General features: G+C 42.1%; 1 protein-coding gene across 1 annotated transcript in view; it reads left to right on the top strand.

Moving 5' to 3' along the window:
• The window catches only part of LOC143416657 (uncharacterized), a 376,067-nt gene extending 351,121 nt beyond the window's left edge, over window positions 1-24,946 (top strand). Inside the window, exons 2-4 of the mRNA XM_076882106.1 lie at window positions 24,196-24,249; window positions 24,347-24,694; window positions 24,804-24,946. Of these exons, the coding sequence (XP_076738221.1) occupies window positions 24,469-24,694; window positions 24,804-24,946 (369 nt within the window). The 5' untranslated portion in view covers window positions 24,196-24,249; window positions 24,347-24,468. The remainder of the gene's footprint in view (window positions 1-24,195; window positions 24,250-24,346; window positions 24,695-24,803) is intronic.
• The last annotated feature ends 245 nt before the right edge of the window (window positions 24,947-25,191 follow it).

The raw sequence follows: 25,191 nt of genomic DNA, 5'->3' as shown, positions 1-25,191 counted from the left end.
TGGGGAAATCAAGAGATATACCATAAGAACCATAAGTGTGGCTCAATTTGGTGCCATTTGTAATTAAGAAATACAGATAGTTTCTCTCTTTACTCTTAAAGTTAACAAATATGTTTTTTATATTTATCAACCTAAAAAAATAAACATTTAGTCTGATTTGATGTTACAATTAAAAAAGTGTTTTTATCTGAAGAGTAAATATCTGGTTTCAACTGTTGTAACACTGTTGGTGTTTGGCTTGATTGTCAGCACAGAGGGAGAGAGAGAGATGAACAAGAGCAGGTGAGACACATGTTAGTCACATGGTTGTTAAAACTCATCAGAACATGTGTCTCGTACCTAGTGTTTCTTTTTAGATGCCATTTGTTACTTTTCAAATTCTGTATTTATTAAGTTCTGCAGGCTTGTTTGCACAACAAGGATAAATAATTATATAAACTCCTGAATCAAAATAGTGGACTTGAATTAAAAAACAAGTGTAGTGCAGGTCTATGATGATTTTTAGTGCTGCTATCATCTAGTTCTGATTCTGGGTCTGTCTTGGTTAAGTCCTCAGTAGTCCTGATTTTGAACTGTTGTAGTCCTGTTTTAATTCCGGATCAGTTCTGGGTCTGGTTGAATTGGGGTTTAGTCCTCGTGTCTTGATACAGCCCTGACCTTGTTCTGCCTTGCTGCTTAATTAAAAAACTAGTTTAAGGTGTCCTGCACATGTGATATATATTTTTCCTATATGAAGTCATTCTTTTTTGAACAAAACTCAAAACAGCCCAATAAATCTACCAGTCATTTCAAAAGCATCAGCTCTAACAGCCGTGCTTAGAGATTTCATTTCCTTTCACTGCTCAGCTCTCACACAGTGGCTCAGCTATGCTTCAGTCCCTCTATATTGTGGCCAATCACATGCGAGGATATAGAACAATATCATTATGTGAAAAACAGAGAGGGTGAGAGACGCGTCAGTCAAGTGGAGCGTGCGTCTGTCCTCTCAGTAAAGGAGTGAGACGGGGCGGTGAGGAGGGCTGCGCGGGTGCATCGCAAAAACACAAATATGCCTGACACCCGTGAACGAAGCAGCATCTGGCTGCACTTTAAAGACTTTTCTGTCTCGACTTGGTCTCGGTCTTGATTACAAGTCTAGTACAGATACCATTATCTAAATCTGAAGGAAGGGGAAACATTCGACAGGATTGTGTACTTGGTGTGGTGTTATGGAAACAGTTGAGCATGTATTTATTAACTGCAGGAGCAGGGCTCTAGACAAACTTTTTGCCATGGGCGTACCGGTACGCCTAACTTTTTAAAGTTAGGCGTACCGGCACAAATTTATAATAATTGATATAATATAATGTGTTTTTCTGGATACACTGCTGCTTTTTCAGCATTCAAAGATTGATGACACCGTGTCAGAGCACTGGCTATGAATTTCAGAAGCATCAGGCCTTAACAGAAAAGTTAGCAATAGTTCTTTTCCTATTACAGCTACATCCACTTCTGTCGTGCCGAGGCTGCTCATAGGGCTGGGTATCATCACTGATTTCTATAATCCATTCGATTCCGGTTTTCAAAGTCCCGATTCGATTCAACTTAGCCTCAGACAGTCAGAAATATTATAATTCTGATCATTTATCAGTACTGACTTCATCAGAATTGTGAACATCACAGCAGATGCCTTTGTGTGAAAGTAACTGAGAATAAAACACAGAAAAACATGAAGGAGATTTTCCTGGTCTGGCTTTTTATAGCAGATAACCTTAAAAATATTCTACAATGTTCTGCATATAAAGTTTAAATTTCTTCAGTATTGAACAACAGAAAAAAACAGGCTTTCTTGTCCGAGGTCATTTAAGTGAAAAAGAAAAAGACAGCAGCCACAGCGCTGTAAACAACGGTAGACTGGTGGGTAATAAGCGAATGAATAATACAGAAAACAGAGATTGGAGACAGAAACTGTTCTTGAAGTACAGAGAGAGATGGAGAGAGAGAGCTAGCTGTGCATGGATGTGATTTTAATAGTCGTGGAAGCAAAACAGCAAAATTCATGACGACATTGATCAAATGTGAAGTGCAGTTTGCTGCTTCTTTTGCTGCTGGCTCGGTGAATTTTGGTTGGAGAGACAAAACCTGCAGCTCAGAATCAGCGCAAAAAGACGTAAACACAGCGCGGACGCATCAGGATCGCTAAGCTCTGACAGCGTGTCCATCTACGGGCCGTCGGGTGAGAAAGCCGAGAAAGACAAAGTTGATTCTGATGCGTCGGGTCTGTGTTTACGTCTTTGTGTGGAGTCCGTGTACCTGCTCTCATCTGCTGTTTGGTTGTTGTTGAAATGGTTTTGTGAGCTTTAATCTGAGAATCTGGCGTTTCTGGCAAAACACAGTTATATTTAAAAGTCGATTCAGGATTTAATGAATTGATATCGCTTTATTCAAGCTACTCACCTCCCACTTCCACCTGCACTTTCAACTGGACCACGGCCAATCAGAGAGGTCCCGCCCCTGACTATCTCTGATTGGTTTAGTCCACGATAGGGGCAAAATGTGTGTCTGATGTTGACCACAGGGAAGGCTGCAGATTTTTTTTTTTTTTTTTTGCTACCCGAACAGTTGGTCATACAGGTGCAACCAAATATTTTTTTTTAGTCGCACCACTGAAAAATTTGGTCGCATTTGCGACTAAATTGGTCGCACTCTAGAGCCCTGTGCAGGAGGCATGGTAACTACAGGAGAATGATGAGGGTAGAAATGGCAAACACTGGGGAATTCAGGTTTGAGAAGGTGGTTGAATGGATGGGAAAGGAGTGGTTCTTCGGTTTCTGAGCAATACAGGATTATTTAAGAGGATTTAGAGAGTTAGATGTGATGTTAGATAACTCCAGGGGGTGGCAGTAATGCAACTTCTGTGAATGCAAGCTGCTGTTAAAATGGAAGAGGAGGGAGAAGAGTCTTTGCCTCGTAACTCTTGCCAACCACTTCAAGGCTCCTACTCTGAACATCACCCAGTGCCTGGTTCCCCATTCCTCATCCTTGACAGCCCTAAGACTCCTTCATATAACGCCCCACTGCCCCTTTATGACTTTGAGCCCAAGCCCTAGCTCGTGTGGTGATTTTGCATTGTAGTGACTCATTGTAATGTGCATAGCATTTTCGTTAGTGCTGCTGATGGTAGCTCATAGTATTGTTCCACAGATCATAGTGATTTTCTCATAGTCTTGTTCATAGCGTTTTCCTTCATGCTGCAGATAGTAATTCACAGCTTTGTTTCATTGAGTGCAGGTAACGTCTAGTTATCTGTTTGCTTCATGCACGGTGATGTGCTACCTGCTAACTCGTCTCAGAGCCAGTGTTTGGGCTCTCGCCTTCAGTTCATGTTTTACTTGCCAAGAGTGTTTTTGTTTTCATTGCTTATGTCACTCTCGTCTTCCTACAATAAACTTCTCTTAATACTACACCCTCGTGTGTCCGGGTTTGTCTGCAGCTGAGTCTAGTCCTGTGCTTTGGGCAGTGCGACCATGACAAATGGACTCAAACCCAGGACCTTCTTACTGTGAGCCAAACCACATGAAATGAATGATAAAAAACCTTCTAGTGGAAGAAGATTAAATAAGGGGCATGCAAGAAATATCTGAAAAGGTTTTAGGACTTTTCTGAACTGTTTGCACTTGTTTGTTAAAAAATATTTATACAAACCTAAAATTGGTGAAAAATATCTTGAAATAAAACAACAAATGTCACGTGAATGATTATGTTATTATGTAAAATTATGTCTTTGTAGCGTCACAGAAATGTAAGATTTTACAAACTGAAGCAGAAGTCGTTGTAATGTAAACTTGACTTCCTTTAATGATGCAGTTTCATAAGGCAAAATTAATAAAAACTAATAAATGAATAAACTAATAAATTCTTGTAAAAGGTGGATGTAGCAACCCATTAAAAGTACAAAATCCTGTCAGACAGCTTGCACACAGTGTGCAGTCAGAGGGCGTTGGTAAGTCTCCAGAAATGTGTCCTCCTCTTTGTGTGTGTGTGTTGGAGTGAATGAATATTTGACTTACCGAGGAGTGGAGAGACAGATGGGGTCTTCATCTTGTCTGGACGTCGACTAAACGTCTGGACGACAGCCCGAGACCATCTCCTTCATCACTTCCTCTGTAGCACACTTAGTGATTCGCTGGCTGAAAAAGTCGCCATGCTACTGTGATGAATTCACGGTGAGGGCGGAGCACCTTTAATGGGCTGCAGCCTGCAGTTTCTGTGAACAAAGACAGAACATCATCCGCCCCCAACACCTGCTGCAGATGCTGCAGCCATGTGCTCAGCTCAACATGTCGAGATTCCCAATTTCTGTACCTCTCAGGTGAATTTAAGAACCTTTCCACAGCTGCTGCTGTGTTATAGCATTAAATAAATAAAATGTAATTGAACTCAAGCTCACGTTAAAGATCAAATGAAACTTTATGTACCTGAAACATGAATCCTGCAGCAGTGAAAACTAGGGATGGGTATCGTTTAGGTTTTATCCGATACCGGTGCCAAACCGGTACTTTTGAAACGGTGCCGGTGCTTAAACGGTGCTGAACCGGTGCTTAAAGAATGGAGAACACAAACTTTGTCCAAAAACCTCTCATGTTCAGCTGTTTTTTGTAAAAAGATAACAATGTTAGCCTTTTCTGCAGCTATGGGGCATATATGGTATCACTCTTGGCTGGAAGCAGTGCTTAAACAATGGAAAAAACACAAACTTTGTCCAAAAACCTCTCATGTTTAACTGTTTTCCACTTTTTCTTTGGTCATTTTAGCCTTTTTGTCCAGGGTGAAGGGAGTATCTGCCATCAAACAAGAAGACAGCCGCATGTAGCTCAACGTAAATTACACTCGAACAACATTAAGCTACTCACGCAGAGAAGAACGGCTGCTGCTGCATCATCATCCTCATCATTTCTGCTACACTGGCAGGGCTAGGGGCCAGGACTCTCCTCTTCGGGTTTTTGGGGGATGTTGCTAACTCCGGGTCGATAACAGGCACCACACCCACAGTAGATGTGCTCGGTGTGAGGTCTCGCAGCAAGCTATCAAATACGGCGCATTTCTCAAACAAAAAAAACAAACGCTATGCGTCGCCAGGTGTTTCATCAGATTTGAGGTGTTACCTCCTTTGACAGTATCACAGTATCAGCTTAAAGCACTTGTTGCTGCTGAGTTTGCATCTCTTGCTGTGAAGTACAGCCAGACTTTGACCGCTTCGCCTTGGACATTTTTAATCTGTAGCTCTGCTCTAACAGAACGTACGTACCTGGCCCCGCCTACTATCCTCGGAAACGTAAAATGATTGGCTAGAAGTGTATCACAGCTCAGGAAAATAAAGCACCGAAATAAAGCACCGAAATGTGCGCTGCTTTTCGGTCTGGTTACTACCGTTTATGTCAGAACACACGGTACCCATCCCTAGTGAAAATTCAGAAGCTCTGCCTAATATATGATGACCAAACACAGACACATTGGGCAACAGATCATCAGGTTTGTCCCAGTACATATTTCTCTAGTTCTTAGTGATCCCTGTAAAAATTGGGATTTTTACAGTTTTTAATTAAATTCAGAAAGAAAGGAGCAGCTTTTGACTCATTTGATGACAAAACTTCAACACATCTGTGCTTGAAGCAACATGTAAGCAAACCATGTGTTTTGGACTGAACCTATTACTCATACAGAGGTCCGTTGGCTGAGTTGAGGAAAAAACTTTCAATAGGGTTTTTGACCTCAGCAAGGAAACCTGTCAGTTCATGGGCATCTATGATGCGGTGAAGCTGTCACAAATGCACCAGTGCAACTTGCCTCACTCTCCCTGTTGCCAAGTAATGTTGAACGAAGTCGGCTGACTCTCCTGATAAGCTGAGCGCACTGTGCACTGAGTTCGCGGCACTTTGGTGACTTTGAAGCACATAAAGTGAATTTCGAGCTGCTTCGCAACCCATTTACATGGAAACTGCACCTGTGCAGATTCAGATGCAGCTGCAGTGTAATGATGCACTCAGGGAAAGACACTGAATGGCCCGCGCAGTTTATTAGCTGCACTCCTGCAGCAGCGCCCAGCTCGTCTGCATGCGGCTCCAACCTTGTGTTTGCTTTCATTTATTTTTCTGGGTTTTGGCAGCATTTAATCTGGAATAATATTCCTGTCTGTTTTTATTCATATTTATGTTTGAAGAACATTGTTTTAGTGTGTTCAATAAATGTTTATCTTGTTTGGCTCGAGACCTAAAGCGGGCCTTGAGTTTTGGCCCCCTTTTGACACCCCTGATGTGCATGGTCCCCCATTTGTTCAGGAAGCCAGAGTATGCAAGCCATCAGCTGTGGCCAACTTTCCAAAAGAGGTGTACCTTCTTTTAGTAGTTCAGAGTTTTATATGTGAATGTGCATTTATCTAACCAGTTAAAAGTGGTGGAAAGAAGCAGCTTGTTTTGCAGGCACTGAGCTAAGATGTGGCCATGAGCAATTATCAGGCGTTAGCCATCGTGTCTACAGCTGCCCACATTATTAGTGTGTATAAAAGTCCTATGTTTTTATTTAAATTCATGACCTGATGGCATTGTTTTTGTAAACTGTTCTTAAACCATGGTAAACAGTAAATAGATTGAACTCAATTTTTATCAGCTTGTTATTAGATCTCATGTTAGGTAAGTTACCAGTACTTTTTATTCAAAGAGCTGATCAACTCAGCAAGCTGGAAGTTTTGACTATATGGTTTGAAAATGCCTTCCTCCTCTTCTCACAGATCAGTCTGCGTGTTCATGTTCATTTTTTTCTGGAATATGTTGAGCAAACCTGGAGAAGCTTCAGCTCCAGAGATCATTGTTTGTGATTCCCTGACTCTCTTATTCAAACAGATTTTGTGCCTTCTTAGCACCAGGTTTATGAACTCTGCTAGCTAGCTAGTGTTAGACTGCCGTTGCTGCTGCCTCTGGGCTCATGTTACTTAAAAAGTAACCCACAGCTTTAATGTCAGGGTTCCCGGGTCGATGACCCTTTGTTTTCAGTTTTGGACTTTTGTCACTGTTTAGTTTTCATATTTCCTGATTTCCTGTGTCAATCCCCTGCCTATTTGCATTATGTTCTAGTCCCTGCGTATCATTAGTCAGATTTAGTTCAACTGTGTGACTCACCAGTCTCCTATCGTCTTTTTCCGTCAGTGCATTTAAGTCCTCAGTTTCCTCCAGTTCTTTGTCTTGTCATTGATGTAATGTTGTTACCGTGTTCTTAGTTCAGCCAGACTTCTCGTCAGTCAGTTATTCATCTCTCAATCTGTTCATTCTGTTCCCTCCAATAAACAGCCCTGTCCTGCACTGTGAGTCCTGCGTTTGGGTCCACTTTCTTCCTCACCTCCAACCTCTGACATTTAAAAACCTTATATAAAATCTCTCTGTGAAATTTTCTGTTGATTGTTTGAAATAGAAAAGTGAACCGCTACTAGATAAGAACCGAGAGAAAACTTTTTCTGAAGGTGCAGCCAGTGGGGGCGGGGCTTGTTTTCAGTCCACTTTTATAACAGATGAACTGTATATTCTTAACCTCTGTATCTATTTTAATTCTTTGTGGTTTCTTTTGAACATCTGTGGCATCTATTAATGTTAAATTTAATCTTTCTTTACCAACATAAGCAAGCTGTTTTTACATTTAATGAACATGTCTGTTTTATAACAATAATAATGGATTGCATTAATATAACCCTCAAAGCGCTTTACAATACCACTATTCAGTCACTCTCACATTCACACACTGGTGGAAGCAGCTACAGTTGTAGTCACAGCTGCCCTGGGGCAGACTGACAGAGGCAAGGCTGCCATATTGCGCCATCGGCCCCTCTGGCCAACACCAGTAGGCGGTAAGTGTCTTGCCCAAGGACACAACGACCGAGACAGACAGAGCAGGGGATCGAACCGGCGACCTGAAACACATATCTCTTTAAGCCTATACTGACAGTGCCTTTACCACACATTCAGACACAGTAATAGATGGTGTTTGTAGTACTATATGTGCTAGTCTAATTTGAGTGGATGAGGCCTACATTGACCTTCTGTGTTGTTATAATGGTTATAATGTTTACAAGGGTTATAATGGTTGAACAGCCATTAAGGATTAAATCAGCTTCTAAATAATTTTATGTTTTTTCTCCCTCTGTGTGCTTCTTACTGTCTGTGAGGCTCTGAATCAGCACTCCACACATCACATCAAACTCTTACAAGTCTAGAAGAGCAGCTGTTGGACAGAAAGACATCAGCTGAGTGGGAAGTATTTTGGTTACAGTTTACTTCCCACAATATATTAGTAGCTGTCACATTTATATTAATCAGGCTGAACTTTAATCATACTTTACATCAAACTGCTTTACTTGCTGTTTCCTTTATGCTTTAGTTTCCTGTCTTCTATTATTAGACCTGAGATGTGACTGCTCTGTGCTGTTGCTGATGACTCCAGTTAATCCTACAAGACATGCTGTGTAAGTAAATACAACGACAGTTTGGTCTGCATTCATTCAAAGATCATATCCTAAAGACTTAGTTTAGAGGGTCCACACTGTCTGCACTGTATATAGTGAAGTCTGCAACTTTTTGAACAGTGAAATTTGTTTTGTGGCCAAATTATTCTGCAGATCATCAGAATGAAAGTTATTGGCCATGTTTGCAGAGCCCTTTTAAAAATATGCTTTCATGACATTATTGTGTAGCGGCTGGCTATCCAGACTGACAAGTGGGACAGTGAATGTCACCTCTCCAGTGAGGAGGGAGTCTGAGATTGATGAGTCCTCCATCACAGGTGGTTGGTCAGTGAAGATGGTCACCTGCAGGTTGAAGGTCATTGCATCTCCAACCCACATCCACTGCCACTGTACTGAAGGGAAGGTAAAGACTTTCTTCTGCACTTACATGTGGATCACCTGGATCCATGACAGTCATTCAGGCAGTGATGCCTGGACTGGAAACCAGCATCCTTAAATTATTACAGCATAACAGCTTCAGTGTATGAATGTAAAACAAATGTGTTGTTTGATGTAGAGACTGCACTTGTGACAGAACAGTAAATACATTTTATTTTGATTACATAAGTAATGTAAGTACAAAACAAACTTGTGGTAGGCCTAAACTTATTTTCAGAATAATTAAATCTGAGACTTAGTTTCATTGTAAGATTATAACAGTGACGGCAGTATAATCGTTTGTTGTTCAGCAGAACAGTGTCCAGGATGTTGGCTGTTATATTGTTTTACATTTCAAAATAAAAGTTGGGCTGATTTAAACACCATTACAAGAAGTGTTGTTAATTATTCTATTTGAATCATATTTGAATACAGTGTTATATTAATATAAGTTACTGCAGGTTGTTTTTTTTAATTTAGTAGAACTTGAAATGTTTGTCAGTGTGTAAACAATCAGTATTGCACAGTCAGAAAGTCATTCTTAGAACTGTATACTTGCAATGAGTAGGTTACCCTAACTTACTCATCTTAATTAAGCTTTACTCAGTTTTTTGAGACAATGAGTTTGCATAGATTTTTTGAGTTCTGGGAACTAATTCGATTTTACAGTGTAAGTAAAAACTGTAGATTCTATTCATCCTGAATCATAATCTCACTCGACATGTTCTGCCAGTGTTCTTTGTTTGAATTTTTAATTTGAATTTTAATTATGTTATTTAGAAAGAGGGACTATACATATTGATGAATATTTTAACAAATGTAAAGCCAAATGTAAATGCCAGATTATTTCCATCTGCAGACCCTCTGGCAGGTTGGTGCGCAAGTTAGTAAAAACACACAGAGACTCACATCATATCAGAACAAACAATGACAACAAGAGTGGACAACAGAGGACAATGTAAAACACAATCACATCACATCAGTTATATTGCACAAACCCCAATATTGCACATGCCCTGACTGTCCTGATATTGCACTGACCCATTACACTAATAATTGTTTCCCTTTTTGTAATGCACTCTGTGTCACGTCCAGCATATAATCATGACTACTTAAACATGATCACATGTTTGTGTGTCCCTCAGTCACCCTTTTAAGTGATTTCTAAAGATAGGAAAACTTGTGTTTTCCCTCACTGACAGTGGAAAACTATTCCACAAGGTCACTCGTTGATATGACAGAGCATTCTGTGAAAATGCTGTACGCCTAAATGCCAATTCCCCTCTTTCAGTGGCTCGAGTCAATCGAGATGCTAGTATGCTAGACTTTTGTGTAATAAGATCACTCATTGGTAGAGGTGCCAGACCATGTATAACCTTGTAGATTAGACACAGATTTAAATAATTTTGAATTAGTAAAATTTAAAAACTTGTATTTATCTCTAATTTGACAGTGATAGTATGACATCGGTTTCCTGTCTAATATTTTCAATGCTAATTTGTAGCATAATTCGATTGGCCCAATAGCAGCTAGACATGTATAGGACCAATTTGTAATACGGTATCCAGTATGAGTCAGTATCATAGAGTGCAGAAATGTAATCGCTGATGTGTCTGTTAATGATATGCGGATGTCTAAAGTGCTGTATATTAACATGCTAGTGTGGACGTCGTCTAAAATGTTTGGTGACAGAACTAGCAACCCACTTTTGCACCATCTTTGAAAAGACAGTGAGTATGGTTTAAAGTGGGGCACATTAGTGTTAAGGAGCAGCGCTGTACTCGAGATGTGGAGCATTAGCAGTTAGCATCCGACCGTATTACCTGCCACGGGAGTTCTCGCAAGTCATCGTGACAACTGCCTACGATCCACCAGGGGCAGATGCGGCAGCAGCATGCGAGACAATTCACACAGTAGTGTCCAAGCTGCAGACATCACACCTCCAAGCCTTCCTTTTCATCTCTGGGGATTTTAATCATGCTTCCTTGTCCTCAACCCTCCCTACTGTCACTCAGTATGTGGAAAACAAAACACTGGACTTACACTAACTACCTGCATAAAAGACTATATCAACTTCTGTGTGGATAACACTGTACAGTCCAGAAGGAGCTTAGGGAGAGATAAGGAAGGGAAACGACAGGAGGAAACTGGAGGAGCAGCTCCAGCAGAGCAACACCAGAGGTGTGTGGAGAGGGCTGAAAACCATAACTGAATGAAGCACAGCGAGCAGAGGGGTCCAGAGTCTGGAGAACAGGTTTGGGCTGATAGACTGAACCAGTTCTTTAACAGGTTTGACTCAGAAGCCCTTCCCTCCCCCAGTCACCAGAGCTCTTCACACCTCTCTGCTCGAAGGAGCAGGAGTGCACCATCGGTTATCTACATGGATTATCGACTACCTCACCAGGAGACCCCAGTATGTGAGGCTTCTTGACTGCGTTCTCTGTAGCACGGGGACCCCACAAGGAACAGTACTCGCTCCTTTCCTCTTTACCCTGTACACTGCAGACTTCAGTTATAACATGGACACTCGCCAGCTCCAGAAGTTCTCAGACGACACCGCCATTGTGGGTCGAGTGTTGGAGGGAAACAAACTGGGATACATGGGGGTCATCAAAGACTTTGTAAGCTGGTGCGAAGCTTGCATCAATGCCAGCAAGACGAAGGAGCTGGTGATTAACTTCAGCAAGAAGCCACCCTCTATTACACCAGTGAACATCCAGGGTTTGGACACTGAAACGGTGGAGGAGTACAAATACCTGGGTCTTCACCTGAATAACAAACTGGACTGGTCCACAAACACAAATGCACTCTACAAAAAGGGTCTAAGTCGTCTCCACCTGCTACGGCGGCTGAGATCCTTCGGGGTGAACAGGACGCTCCAGGACATATTACGACACTGTAGTGACTTCTGCTATTTTCCATGCTGTGGTCTGCTGGAGTGGTGGAATGGCAGAGAGGGACCAGGGGAAACACAACAAACTGGTCAGGAGGGCCAGCTCGGTCCTGGACTGTCCGCTGAAGTCCATCGAGCAGGTTGGGGAGGAGAGGATGTTGTCTAAGCTAACATCCATCATGGACAACACCATTTTATACATAGTTCTGTACGTTTTATACATATACATGTTTCTGTACATTGTTACCTGTATATACCAACTTCAGTTGCTTATGCATGTAGGACCACTTTGTGTCTTCCTTTTCCACGTTTTTTTTTTTTACCATTCTGTCCGGATTGTTAGAAAACACCAGGGCTATTAGATTAAGATTAATTAAGCTTTTGCTTTACTCTACTTACAATGAAAATGTAAAAAGAAATCTTGTTCATGACCTGGGCTCTATGTAAACACTATTAGAAGTAAAAATAACTCCAATTTTGAAAACACACATGAAGTTCTAACATGTGTTGTGAACATGAGTTTGTGTGAAGCTCCTGCTGTGCACTGAGTGAGATTTTCTGACTGTGGCCTGGGAGAGAGTCCTGTAACTACTTGTCTGCAAAATACAGTGTATAATGACCGATGTTGGGCAAGTGACTTATGTTTTAATATTTAATTATAGTTACTAGTTACTTCTTCAACTCAAGTCAAGTCAGAAAATCCCAGGATCAAGTTGCAGAGGGAGTGTTCAGGCCAGCAGGTGCTGAGGAATGATTGTGTTGAACTGAAATCAGACACAGAACCTGGTCGTTGTGAGGGGGTGGACTTCCTCACCAGCAAATCATTGTGAGCATCACAATATGCAGTGAGAGCTGAAATGTCTGATCAGGAGTGGGAATTGCAAACTAAGAGTGTGAACAGACTTATCCTATACAACCACTCTGTTGTGGCTATTGATTAACTCTGTTGCTGTCACAGATCGTGACAAAATCAAACTGTAAATACCATCCATCAAAGCACACATAAATAAAGATACCTCGCTCACAAAACCAAAAAATAAAAAGACCATTTGCAAAATAAAAAGTGTTCAAAAGAAAAAATGTGCTATTGCATGCACGCTTTAGCAGACTCTTAACTTCTCCGCTTTGATTCTTGACAGAAACCAGAAGTAGAGCAGCTAAACATGACCCACCACCCCATAACTGCAAAAACAAATAACATTCATTAGAATAAGTCATCTAAAAGTGTATGTAAACAAAACAAAACCACATGAAATAATAATCATGACAGTTTAAATGTGTCTCAACAAACCCTAACCCTTTCTTCCTGGTTTCTTTTCTGGGTATGTTACTGTTACTTTGTGGTTTTATCTACAAACAGGGCTCTAGACTAACTTTTTGACATGGGCGCACCGGTACGCCTAACTTTAAAAATTTAGGCGCACTGGCAGAAAAGTTAGGCGCACTCAAATTTTTCAACCGCATCGCTTAACACCGCAGTTTTACATGTGCACTTTCTTTGGGGGAAAGTTGCAGTCCATACAGACAATATTCATTTCTAAATTATTAACTAACAAACTTGTGCTTAAAGTGCTTTGTCAATATTGTAGAAAATGTTTAACTGTTACAGGAAAAATGATTCTATGTTTCTTTACCTTCTTTTAAATGTACAAAGATGCCTTTTGTCTGCCCTTTGTCTATGGTTAGATTAGTTTAGAATTATCCTTTTAGACTTTCCTAGCGAAGACATATTGTTTTGGGACATATTGTTTTAGATTGTTTTATCTCTCCCAGCTCTCTGCTGACGAGGCTAGCACCACATATGGAGTTGTTTATTTTATCTGTTTATTATTTTCTTATCCTGTTCTCACTGTCTCTGTGATTTGTGCCTATAAAAATACCAAGCCGCTGTCCATGGTTGTGAGTTGTTCTTAACAGCTTACCCGTGTACACGTTAAAGCATAAAAAGTAACTTTGTCTCATTGTGTCTTTATTTCTCCTGGGTCTTTTGCAGAGTTTTCCCCCAACATTTCTTGGTCCTTCGGAGCCGGAGCGCCTCCATCGTGTCCCATCTCCGTGACCAGTCCACGTTGTTCGCCTGTCGACAGCTCACACACCAGGTGTGTGATAAAAGTCCAAGAGCGTTAAATTCGGGTCTTGGCCAACGTCTTAGAAAGCGACCCACGGTGGTGGGGCCCGATCGAGGTGGACCAGACCCGGCGACACTGACCAGGTAGATACAGACACACTGACACAATCTTGCGTAAAAGCGCATTTTGAATTCAGGGAATTTAAAATAGCGGAAGTAGCTCGTCGACTGGAAGCTTTGGAAGCTCGTCGACTGGTAGCTTTGGAGCTCTGGGTAGCTCCCCCAGCTGGGTCTAGACTGGGTCTAGGGAGTAAGTAGCTCTGGGAGCTCCCCTTATGATAAGGGTTCCGGTCGCGCGCGTCGAAGCTGTGAGTGTGAATGTGTGTGTGTATTGTTTTAATTAACGGAGCAAGCTGACTTTTCACGGTCCAATAAGAGACTGAGCTGCTCCTACTGTGTTTTTCTTTTACTGCTATTCACTGACGTGCTGGTGAGTTGAGAGAACGGTCGAGTTCCGTCTCGTAAAGTTCACACCGCTTTCGGAACTAGTCCGAAAGTAGAAGGGCGTGTGAGCAACCACTCTCGTCTCTAATACCAGCGAAGGTGATAGCAGCTGTATCGTGTATATATTACTTAAACAAAAATAAGTAAATACATAAATAAGATGGGTAATCAAGCAAGTGAAATTAAAACTCATTCCTGCTGACGAGCAGTGGTGAGAAAAGAAAAGTCCAGACGCCGGACAAAAACAGAGAGAGATTTAAGAAAACAAAATATAAACAGTCAGAAGAACAGAATCCAACTGCCAGTTTAGTAAAACCAGAAGACGAGACACTGTGCAGTGTCCACAATCCTTTTAGTAAACCATCACTCATTCCTGCAGCCGCATCTGCAGCACCACCCATATCAGGAAGAACATAATAATCCCTTATTAAGTGAAAACTAGAGATCACAGTAGTTTGAAGTAGTTTAAAAGGGTTGAAAACAGACCCCACTGAGTAGATATAAATATAAAAAGTACGAAATAAAGATGAAGGGAAAGTTACAGTAGAAATTATCTTTAGAGTACTTGAAATTAATAATAGCAAGGATAACAACCTGTAAAGTGATATTATCAATGAAACACAGTTGGCATGATGACCATGCCCACAATGTATAAAATGAATATAAAGCAAATAATTCACACGAAAATATTTTAATAACATAAATAAAGTATATTAAGGCTGTGTCATTGTTCAGCCAAGGACAGTGTGTGAAAAGGTAACTGTCTCCACCCTGGGAAAAGGATGATTCTGCAGGTCATCTGAAGCCCTTGATGGATACAAAATAAACTATAAATAATATATTATAATAGACCTGCCTGGTCCGCCATGCAACAGAGAGAACAAATGTGACCGCAGATTGGATGAATTCTAAATTATCTGTTTGCTGAATAAGATGATCCTAACTAACAAATTGGCTCAGGAGTAGTATAGTGGTACACACTGATAAAATATTATAATATGCTATTGCTGTTATATAAGACAAAGAGGATAATATTAACAATGACATAATATTAATATGAAGAGGCACCTTAGTCGGTTATGATGTGAGGTGAATAATTGTTAAGCAGTAGTCTGCATCAAGCTTAAGGTTTGCTGAAACTCAGTGTAATGACATGTGAGATGAAGACAATACAGAGAATAAATAAACTAATGAAGTGCATAGAGGCACTTGACCAGCTTGAAACCTATCATCCTAGAATGACACATTGCTGAGATAGAGCACACCTATAATAACAACCAATAAGCAAAACCCTGTAGACAACAGCTAAAACTACAGGATTGAGAAGCTGAATTAAATATGTAGACACTGCTAAGCTGATGAGCATGTTCCACATTTTCTTTTTATTTATTTGTTTCTTTTAGAGCAGAAGCTGCTGTAACACACCCAAAGAAAGACTCTAGGTCTGACCAACCGTCTCAGTCATGGGCAAAAAGATGACAGTCAATAAAATTCTAAAAGATAATTTATTGACGAAAAATATATCAAGAGATAAAAGATAAAACAGTCCAGTGTCCCACTTATGAATTGTATAAAAACACACAGTCCCAAGGCCAGAGCCAGCTATGACACACGGCCAAGTTGCACCCCACATGTTGCCTTTAACAGGGTTAGAAGTTGTCCTTGGAGACCCACCACCCTGCAAGCATATAGCCAGTGGTCACTCAAGCCTCTGCAACCCTGCTGCCTTTAGGCTGTGGCATATAATAGGCCCTGGACTGCACAGAGAGACAAAACGACACACTTAATATAAAATTCATAGCGCAAAAGCCATCCATCCCAAACATATCTAATTTCATCACATTACATACCTGCACAGAGAGACAAAACGACACAGCAGTGTTTGTAGTGTGGGCTATAAGTAGACCAGTGTATCAGTGCAATCAAGTACACCTGCCTCTAATTAGTCCAACCCCATTCCAGCCATTGGCTCACCAAAAATGTGACACACACACAACACCACTCCCAACCCAGTGCAACTTCACACAATAATATGGAGCTGAATTAACACAGGCACATTAGTCTACCATGTTACAAGCTGCATGCTATTACAAGCCAACATATGCAGACTTCTGCCTTGTTCGGGTGGCAGCATTTTTCTTTTGTGTCCTGACACGTTTATGTTTTTGTTTTTGTTTGATTATTTTGTTGGTTTTGGAAACGAATTTAAACGAACTTGTGACAATACTTGAGAGTCACAGTGACACATGGTGATTAGGCATATGATTGAAAAATGCCTAGGTTTAGAGCTGTGAGCTATGAGCTGTGAGCAATGCAAAGTTAAATATATATATATATATATATATATATATATATATATATATATATATATATATATATATGTATAAATGGGAAACAACCCTAACTTCAAAGTTTGAAATGTGTGAGATGCATGAATTGTTTGAAAAACTAGAAATTATCTAAAAATGCCTTAAGTGAAAATGTAGTGTTGCATCTATTCTCCCAAACCAAGAGAAAAAAGAAAAAAAAAAAAAAAGGAGAAGAAGCATTCTGTAACTTAAAAATAAGGCTGACGTGTTGACAATAGACTAAGAGACTCATTTGCAGAACAGAGAGGCAAGCAACGTCACAGACACCAAGGCTGCAGACAGCCACGCAGAAACAGCAGATAAAATAGAGACAACGCCTGCTAGAACTGTGGAGAGGAAGGTCACTTCACACGAAGTTCCTGAAGGCTCTGGACGTTGTAGGGCTGTCCTGGTTGACACGCCTCTGCAATGTTGCGTGGAGATCAGGGGCAGTACCTGTGGACTGGCAGACCGGGGTGGTGGTCCCCATCTTTAAGAAGGGGGACCGGAGGGTGTGTTCCAACTACAGGGGGATCACACTCCTCAGCCTCCCTGGGAAAGTCTATGCCAGGGTGCTGGAAAGGAGAGTTCGTCCGCTAGTCGAACCTCGGATACAGGAGGAACAATGCGGTTTTCGTCCTGGTCGCGGAACACTGGACCAGCTCTTTATCCTCTCGAGGATACTTGAGGGTGCATGGGAGTTTGCCCAACCAGTCTACATGTGTTTTGTGGACTTGGAGAAGGCATTCGACCGTGTCCCTCGGGGTGTCCTGTGGGAGGTGTTGCGGGAATATGGGGTGTATGGCCCATTGCTACGGGCCATTCGATCCCTATACAACCGTTGCAAGAGCTTGGTTCGCATTGCCGGCAATAAGTCGGACTCGTTCCTGGTGGGTGATGGGCTCCGCCAGGGCTGCCCTTTGTCTCCGGTTCAGTTCATAATTTTTATGGACAGAATTTCTAGGCGCAGCCAAGTGGCGGAGGGCTTTCGCTTTGGTGGCCTCAGAATCTCATCTCTGATTTTTGCGGATGATGTGGTTCTGTTGGCTTCATCGGGTGAAGGCCTCCAGCTCGCACTGGAACAGTTCGCAGCCGAGTGTGAAGCAGCGGGAATGAGGATCAGCACCTCCAAATCTGAGGCCATGGTTCTCAGCCGGAAAAGGGTGGAGTGCCCACTCCGGGTCGGGGATGAGTTCCTGCCCCAAGTGGAGGAGTTCAAGTATCTCGGGGTCTTGTTCACGAGTGATGGGAGAAGGGAGCCGGAGATCGACAGACGGATTGGGGCTGCAGCTGCAGTAATGCGGACGCTGCACCGGTCCGTCGTGGTGAAGAGGGAGCTGAGTGTAAAAGCGAAGCTCTCAATTTACCGGTCGATCTACGTCCTGTGAGATTATAATATTATTTTATGCCATGTTAGACCCCTAATTAAAGATTGTGAATTATTATGTAGTCTTAGTTTGCATTATTCTCCTGGATTAGAAGAAGGTGATAACTATTTCATTTTTTAAACTGATTTGCATTACATTAGACTGTGATTTATTGTGAATGAATGATATTGTTTTATGATGCATTATACTGCTGAGTTATAAGAAATACTGTTCGCAGAAAGTCATCGCCTTATTTGTCTGATTAGAAGAGAACATGCTGGAGTTTTCTGCCATCTCAGCAGGAGCAGATAAACAGGCAGCCAAGGTCGTAGCTTAGGCGCCGTGTGAGAGAAAGCATGTGAATGTTTAGGCTTTTATGATTAGGTGGGGGCCACTAGAGGCTATAAGAGTTTGATCAATGCTCCACCATTTTGAGATCTGATGCTGTCTGCGTACGATGTCCATCTCCCACGCGTGTGATCATTAAAATCATCGTTTGACTCAGCCGGACCAGTGTTGTTCTTTTGGTTTTTCCTCTTGTATCCATTCCCAATATTTGAATCCGTAACACTATCTAATAGACTCCAGTTTGTACATGTAAATGGAGAGTCCTCTTCACACACTGAGGTTAATCATGGTGTTCCACAGGGTTCAGTGCTAGGACCAATTCTGTTTACATTATACATGATTCCCTTAGGAAGCATCATTAGAAGACATAGCATACATTTTCACTGCTATGCAGATGACATGCAGCTCTATCTGTCCATGAAGCCAGATAACACACACCAATGAGTTAAACTGCAGGAATGTCTTAAAGCCATAAAGACCTGGATGGCCGCTAACTTTTTTTTTTTTTTTTTTGCCTGTCCCGTTTGGTTCTTTTGCATCAGAATTATTGTCTAAAGGCAAAGAAAGATGCCCAATGGATTTACTTTACCAAACTGACCATCCCAGCCTTGCCATAATGGTCCATTTGATTCACCTGTTATTGTTTATTTTATTTTCACTTACTGAATACGGGACAGACTTGAATGGAGGAAAGAAGGGGAGAAAGAAAGAGGGAAAGAGAAACAGCTGAGAAGAGGGATGGGGGAGAAGGGCAAAAAACAAAAACCAACAGAATGGACAGAAAAAAAAAGAAAAGAAAAAGAAAATGCATCTATCGATCACCTGGATCACCTGTTGAGAAAGAAAAAAGAAAACAAGCAGAAGAGAACAAGAGTAATAGAATAAACAACATCACAATGATATATGGGAATATGACAGTAAATACTAAATATTAAACATTATTGTGCAGCACATAAGATCAATAGAACACAGTGTGCTTTGAGGTAGGAGCCAAAAAGGGTGTAGTTTGTGGGTGTGATCACCCGTGTGTGCACCTGTGAGCATGGACGCGCTTGTTTTTAAAAGGTTCCTTCATGTAATGATCTGCTAGAGGGTGTGGGGGGGCCACAGCCCCGTCCTCCAGGGCATGAAGCAGGTGTGGAGGAGATCAAAACTCCAGACATCCAGAGGCCCTCAGAACACAAGAGACCAAGGAAGACCCACAGAGGGGCAGCCGCGCCACTGTCCCAGAAAGAGCTGAGGAGAGTCCCAGATGAGGGTTCACTTAGCAGCCGCGGAGCAGAAGCCAGGGGGAGTTGCAGTGACGCGCCCGTGAGCTCTGCCGGCAGCCAGCTGTGCCAAAGTGACCGAGCCCCAGGCCGAGAGGCCGGGGACACCCCACCTCCGAAGTGGCCCGAGCGAGCCCCAGGCTCCAGGCCCCGATAAGCGGCCGCCAAGGAGTGAGCCGGTGTGTACCTGGATGCCCATCCCCAGACACAAAGAACCACCAACGCACCGATGTCTGAGGGAGTCCGCCCCTAGCAGGGGAAGTGGTGGTGGGGGGAGATAGGCCTCCAAACCTTGGAGGGCCTGAGGTGTCCCCAGAGAGGTGGCGTCTGATACCCAACCTGACATATAGACGCAGACATACAGGCACACACACATACAAACATCCATTCCCACCCTCATGCTCTCATATGCACTTACTCCACACTCAACCAACGGCCGCTAACTTTCTGCTTCTTAATTCAGATCAAACTGAGGTTATTGTACTGGGCCCTGAAAATCTTAGAAATATGGTATCTAACCAGATTCTTACTCTGGATGGCATTACCTTGGCCTCCAGTAGCGCTGTGAGGAACCTTGGAGTCATTTTTTACCAGGACATGTCCTTCAAAGCACATATTAAACAAATATGTAAATATGTTCCATTTGCGCAACATCTCTAAAATTAGAAATATCCTGTCTCTGGTGACGCTGAAAAACTAGTTCATGCATTTATTACTTCCAGGCTGGACTACTGTAATTCATTATTATCAGGGTGTCCAAAAAACTCACTGAAAAGCCTTCAGCTGATCCAAAATGCTGCAGCAAGAGTCCTGACAGGGACTAGAAAGAGAGAGCATATTTCTCCTGTTTTGGCTTTCCTTCATTGGCTTCCTGTTAAATCCAGAATTGAATTCAAAATCCTGCTCCTCACATACAAGGTCTTAAATAATCAGGCCCCATCTTATCTTAATGACCTTGTAGTGCCATATCACCCTATTAGAGCACTTGGCTCTCGCTCTGCAGGGATACTTGTTGTTCCTAGAGTATTTAAAAGTAGAATGGGAGGCAGAGCCTTCAGTTTTCAGGCCCCTCTTCTGTGGAACCAGCTTCCAGTTTGGATTCAGGAGACAGACACTATCTCTACTTTCAAGATTAGGCTTCAAACTTTCCTTTTTGCTAAAGCATATAGTTAGGGCTGGACCAGGTGACCCTGAATCCTCCCTTAGTTATGCTGCAATAGACGTAGGCTGCCGGGGTATTCCCATGATGCATTGAGTTTTTCCTTTCCAGTCACCTTTCTCACTCACTATGTGTTAACAGACCTCTCTGCATTGAATCATATCTGTTATTAACCTCTGTCTCTCTTCCACAGCATGTCTTTATCCTGTCTTCCTTCTCTCACCCCAACCAATCCCAGCAGATGGCGCCGCCCCTCCCTGAGCCTGGTTCTGCCGGAGGTTTCTTCCTGTTAAAAGGGAATTTTTCCTTCCCACTGTTGCCAAAGTGCTTGCTCATAGGGGGTCATATGATTGTTGGGGTTTTCTCTGTATCTATTATTGTGCTATCTACTGTACAATATAAAGCGCCTTGAGGCGACTTTTGTTGTAATTTGGCGCTATATAAATAAAATTGAATTGAATTGAATCTCAGTGTCAACTGAATGCAGTCAGACAGCAGTGTGAAGCAGAGGAAGCTGCCATTAGCTGCTCTACTATCAGTCCACTAGATGGAGCCATGAAGCACACACGATGCATTCACTGACACACACTGATTCACTGTGACAGGAAGCTTCAGTCAGTCCTAGCCTGTTTGGTGCCTTGGGCGAACACTCCCTCTGGACATCACGCTGTCTTTTCTCTGTAAATGCAGCTCCAGGTCCTTCCACGTGCTGCTCTGTATTTGTGCAGTTTGTAGTGTGTCCTGGGAAACGTAGCACACATGGTGTTCTTCTGCTGTTTCCTCCTTTCACTGAGTGTGAAACACTGACGCTGTGCTGTTGTTCACAGAGGGGAGCTGATTCTAGCTGCAGCTGGACTCTGTCATCTAACTGAATGTGTTGGTGCTGATCACGGGGCTCTGAGGGGGGAGCAGCAGGAGGACTCTGGATGCTGACGTCAGTGTATCTGTGGAAGCTCCCACAGCGTGTCTGTCATTCAATATTGTGCTGTATATTGTATCTATGCAAAGATGAACAGACTGTGTGTTCACTGGTCTCTGTGCTGCAGCTCTGATGTCATCATCACTCCCTCCTCCACCCTCAGCAGTCCCAGCATGCTGCTGTGGTGCACCCCACCCTCACTCTACACCTGAGCCACAGACCACACCCTCCACCTCAATATACACCACAGTTTTCTCTGCTGTGGAAATGAGATCAGGAGGAAATCATGATTATTATTATTTAATAAACGCTCACATTAATGTGGGCTTATTTGTTTCATATTAGAAACATTAGTTGAGTGTTTTTAGTATAAAATGGTGAAAGTCCCTCTTTTTGCTCCTCCCCTCACCTGTGGATGGGCGGTGCTGTTACCGTGGTGACAGCTTGGATGTGTTTCAGTCCTGCCTGGTTATCACTGCAGGAATCTTTCACATTTATTACAGGTAATAACTCTGATTTTTCTGTGTATTATGAACTAAATGTATCCTGATACACACAGAGATGGATGAGCAGAGGTCACATGATGAAAGAACAAACATGGAGTCTTTGATTTATTTAGATATTTATTGATGAATGCAAACAAACCCTGACACTGAACCATCGTCGAGCTTTCACAGAAGAGAGTGATATTATACCCCTCTCGTCAAAAAAAGTGACAGGTTACTTCCGGAGCTCATTAATTATTCATGAGCTCCGGAAGTCCGGAAGTAGGAAGTAATTAAATTATCCCCTAATTAAATTAGCCCCTAATTAAATTAGCTCCGGAAGTCCGGAAGTAGGAAGTAATTAAATAATAAAAATATGATATTCATAAAAATATGATATTAATAAAAATATGATATTCATAAAAATATGATATTCATAAAAATATGATATTCATAAAAATATAATTGATTATTTAGAAAGTTTCTTATATATCAAAATAGCATTCTTTTATTTCTTTAAGCAATTAAAAAATTTATTTATTTTTTTATGCTCAAAAAACGCCATCTGGTGGTGGGTCAGTGTGTGCGCGCGCCCGCGCGCGCCCGAGGCTGTGTGTCTGGGCGCGCGGGGGCGCGCCCGTGTCTCCGGACCGTGCTCTCTCGGGCTCTGTGCTCATGTGTTTAAAAATGTATTAAACCATATTAAAATTGTTTAGTTAAACTTGTGCTTTTGTAACGTTCAGTATGGCCACAAACACATGCTGCATGCCTTGGGGGAAAACTTTATTTCGATTTATATGCATTTGTAGATTTAGAATAAAACTCATACTCAGAAAAAACAACTCGCGATCCCCGCAGCCCCCTTAACCTAATCCTTAGATACATAAGCAGGGAAAACTCCTTAAAAAACCCTCCGCTATTTCTCCAAAACCCTACAATAACTTGTTAGGGTACCCCCTCTATTCCCAAAACCTTATATTCGATAACAGGGAAAATCCTGAAAAAATCCTTAGTCTTTTTTTCTCAAATTCAGCGCCCCGCGGCTCCCTTCATGCTCAGCCAAACAAAGCCAAAACTCCTTTTAAAAATTTCTCCGCGATTTCTCCAAAACCCCTAGAATAACTTGTTAGCTACCCCTCTATTCCCAAAAAAAAGCGCTATAATCCAAAAACATTGGGAAAGCTCCTTACTCTTTTTTCTTCAAAAACTTGCCTCTTGCTAGCTACCTCTAAAATTCTACGCAGACTCTAAGTTCTACCTCGCTCTTAATCGCACCGATCCCGCAACAGCTTCCAGAGCACAATTTTTTCCTGCTTGTTCGCTCCCCGCTCTGGTCCCGAATGCGCTGCTTACCTCGTTTGAAAATTCCCCCCTTAGACCAACTCCGCCTCACTGCGCCCCGCTGCCAATCACATAACCCTTGCACCGCTCCCTTCGCACCCCGGTTAGCCAATCCGCTCCAGGTCTGATTTTACGATCTCCCGCTGATGTTAAGACTATCTTCGAACCCCCAGAAGACATCTGACTTCAGACGTATCAACAACTGGCTCCGCTCAGACTGCTTGCGAGCTCAACAGCCATGAAACCAGGGATCAACAACTACCTTTCGCGTGCCCTATGTGTATATCACTCGGTAAGTGTTAATCTTGCTCTCTAACTACATTTTCGCATTTTCCTTTTTACCATTCTGTCAATCCTTTCATCTTCAAAAAAGCCATGCAAATAGGCTCTGTAACACTTGGAATACACTTTTTAAAACATATATAAGCTCCCCTCTAACACTCAGAGCTAAAAAGTGCGTTTGTAAGTTAAACTATAGCAGCGATCATGGCCTCATCAGGTACCTCATTTTTTCTCACTCTTGTTCATATAATGTTTATATTTTTACTGTTTTTTCCCGTTTGTAAATACTCGATGTTATTTCTTTTCAGACTCTGAGATAAACCTGCTCAACTCCTCTTTTTTTGAGTATCTCGATCGAATTGGTAGGTTTGGTTCATTCTTGTTCCCCTTCTTAACAGCTAATTGTACAAGAAAAACAAAACATTAACCCTCTTTTTTCATTTTTATCAAACTTTCTAGATATCTCTGACTTGGACACCTTTATTGGTACGAGTTCCCCGAATTCTTCACCACCAGTGCTTGTGCGATCCACAGGAAAGAATATTCGTCTCTCCACACGGGACAGACAGCATTTGCTCTCTATGCTAGATCGCCCTGCTTCATCTGGCCCCAGTTCCATTCCCGTCGGAGCTTGTTCTCTCCCGCAACCCTCTGGGAAAAACCTGCGCCTGGCCGCCGGGGACAGCCAAGATTTGCTCTCCGAGCTCACTCCCGATGCTCCGGCCGATCGGAGCCCCAGAAACGCTTCTTATTCTCCGCCATCAGACACACGAAATGCACCGCGCCTGCCTTTGAGACCCAATCACGGTCAGTCTCTCTAGGTTCTCGCTTTTTTCTCATTTCTTTTTTAAAATAAAAACTAACCCTTTTCTATTTAACTTTACTAACTGTTTGTATCTTACCCTCAAATTCTCAGGGCGTTTCAGAAGGAGGAGTAGCAGGACCCGCAGGATCGCAAGGACAAGGAGGACAACGCGAACACGCACCCGAAGGCAGCTCGCGTCAATCGCTCTTCGCGCGGTATCTCTGTTCGCTGAATTAGTTCAGCTCATCTTATAAAAACTTTGTTTTTGATATATTTTTTTTTCATTTTGCTTTTCAAACATACTTTCTTTTGTGGTTTTTTCTTTTAATATATTCCTGTTAAACAATAATAATAAAATAAATGGATAACCAGGAACAAGATATTACAGACCCGTTTCTTGCTTTAGAAACAGCGTTAGCTAGGTTAAATGAAAATATACACCATTCTCAGATTACATATTCACAAAACAGTGAGCAACCTGAGGTGATCAATAATAATG

This window comes from Maylandia zebra, linkage group LG3 (genome assembly GCF_041146795.1).
Source record: "Maylandia zebra isolate NMK-2024a linkage group LG3, Mzebra_GT3a, whole genome shotgun sequence".
Classification (NCBI taxonomy): domain Eukaryota; kingdom Metazoa; phylum Chordata; class Actinopteri; order Cichliformes; family Cichlidae; genus Maylandia; species Maylandia zebra.
This window is presented reverse-complemented; position numbering and strand designations above follow the sequence as displayed.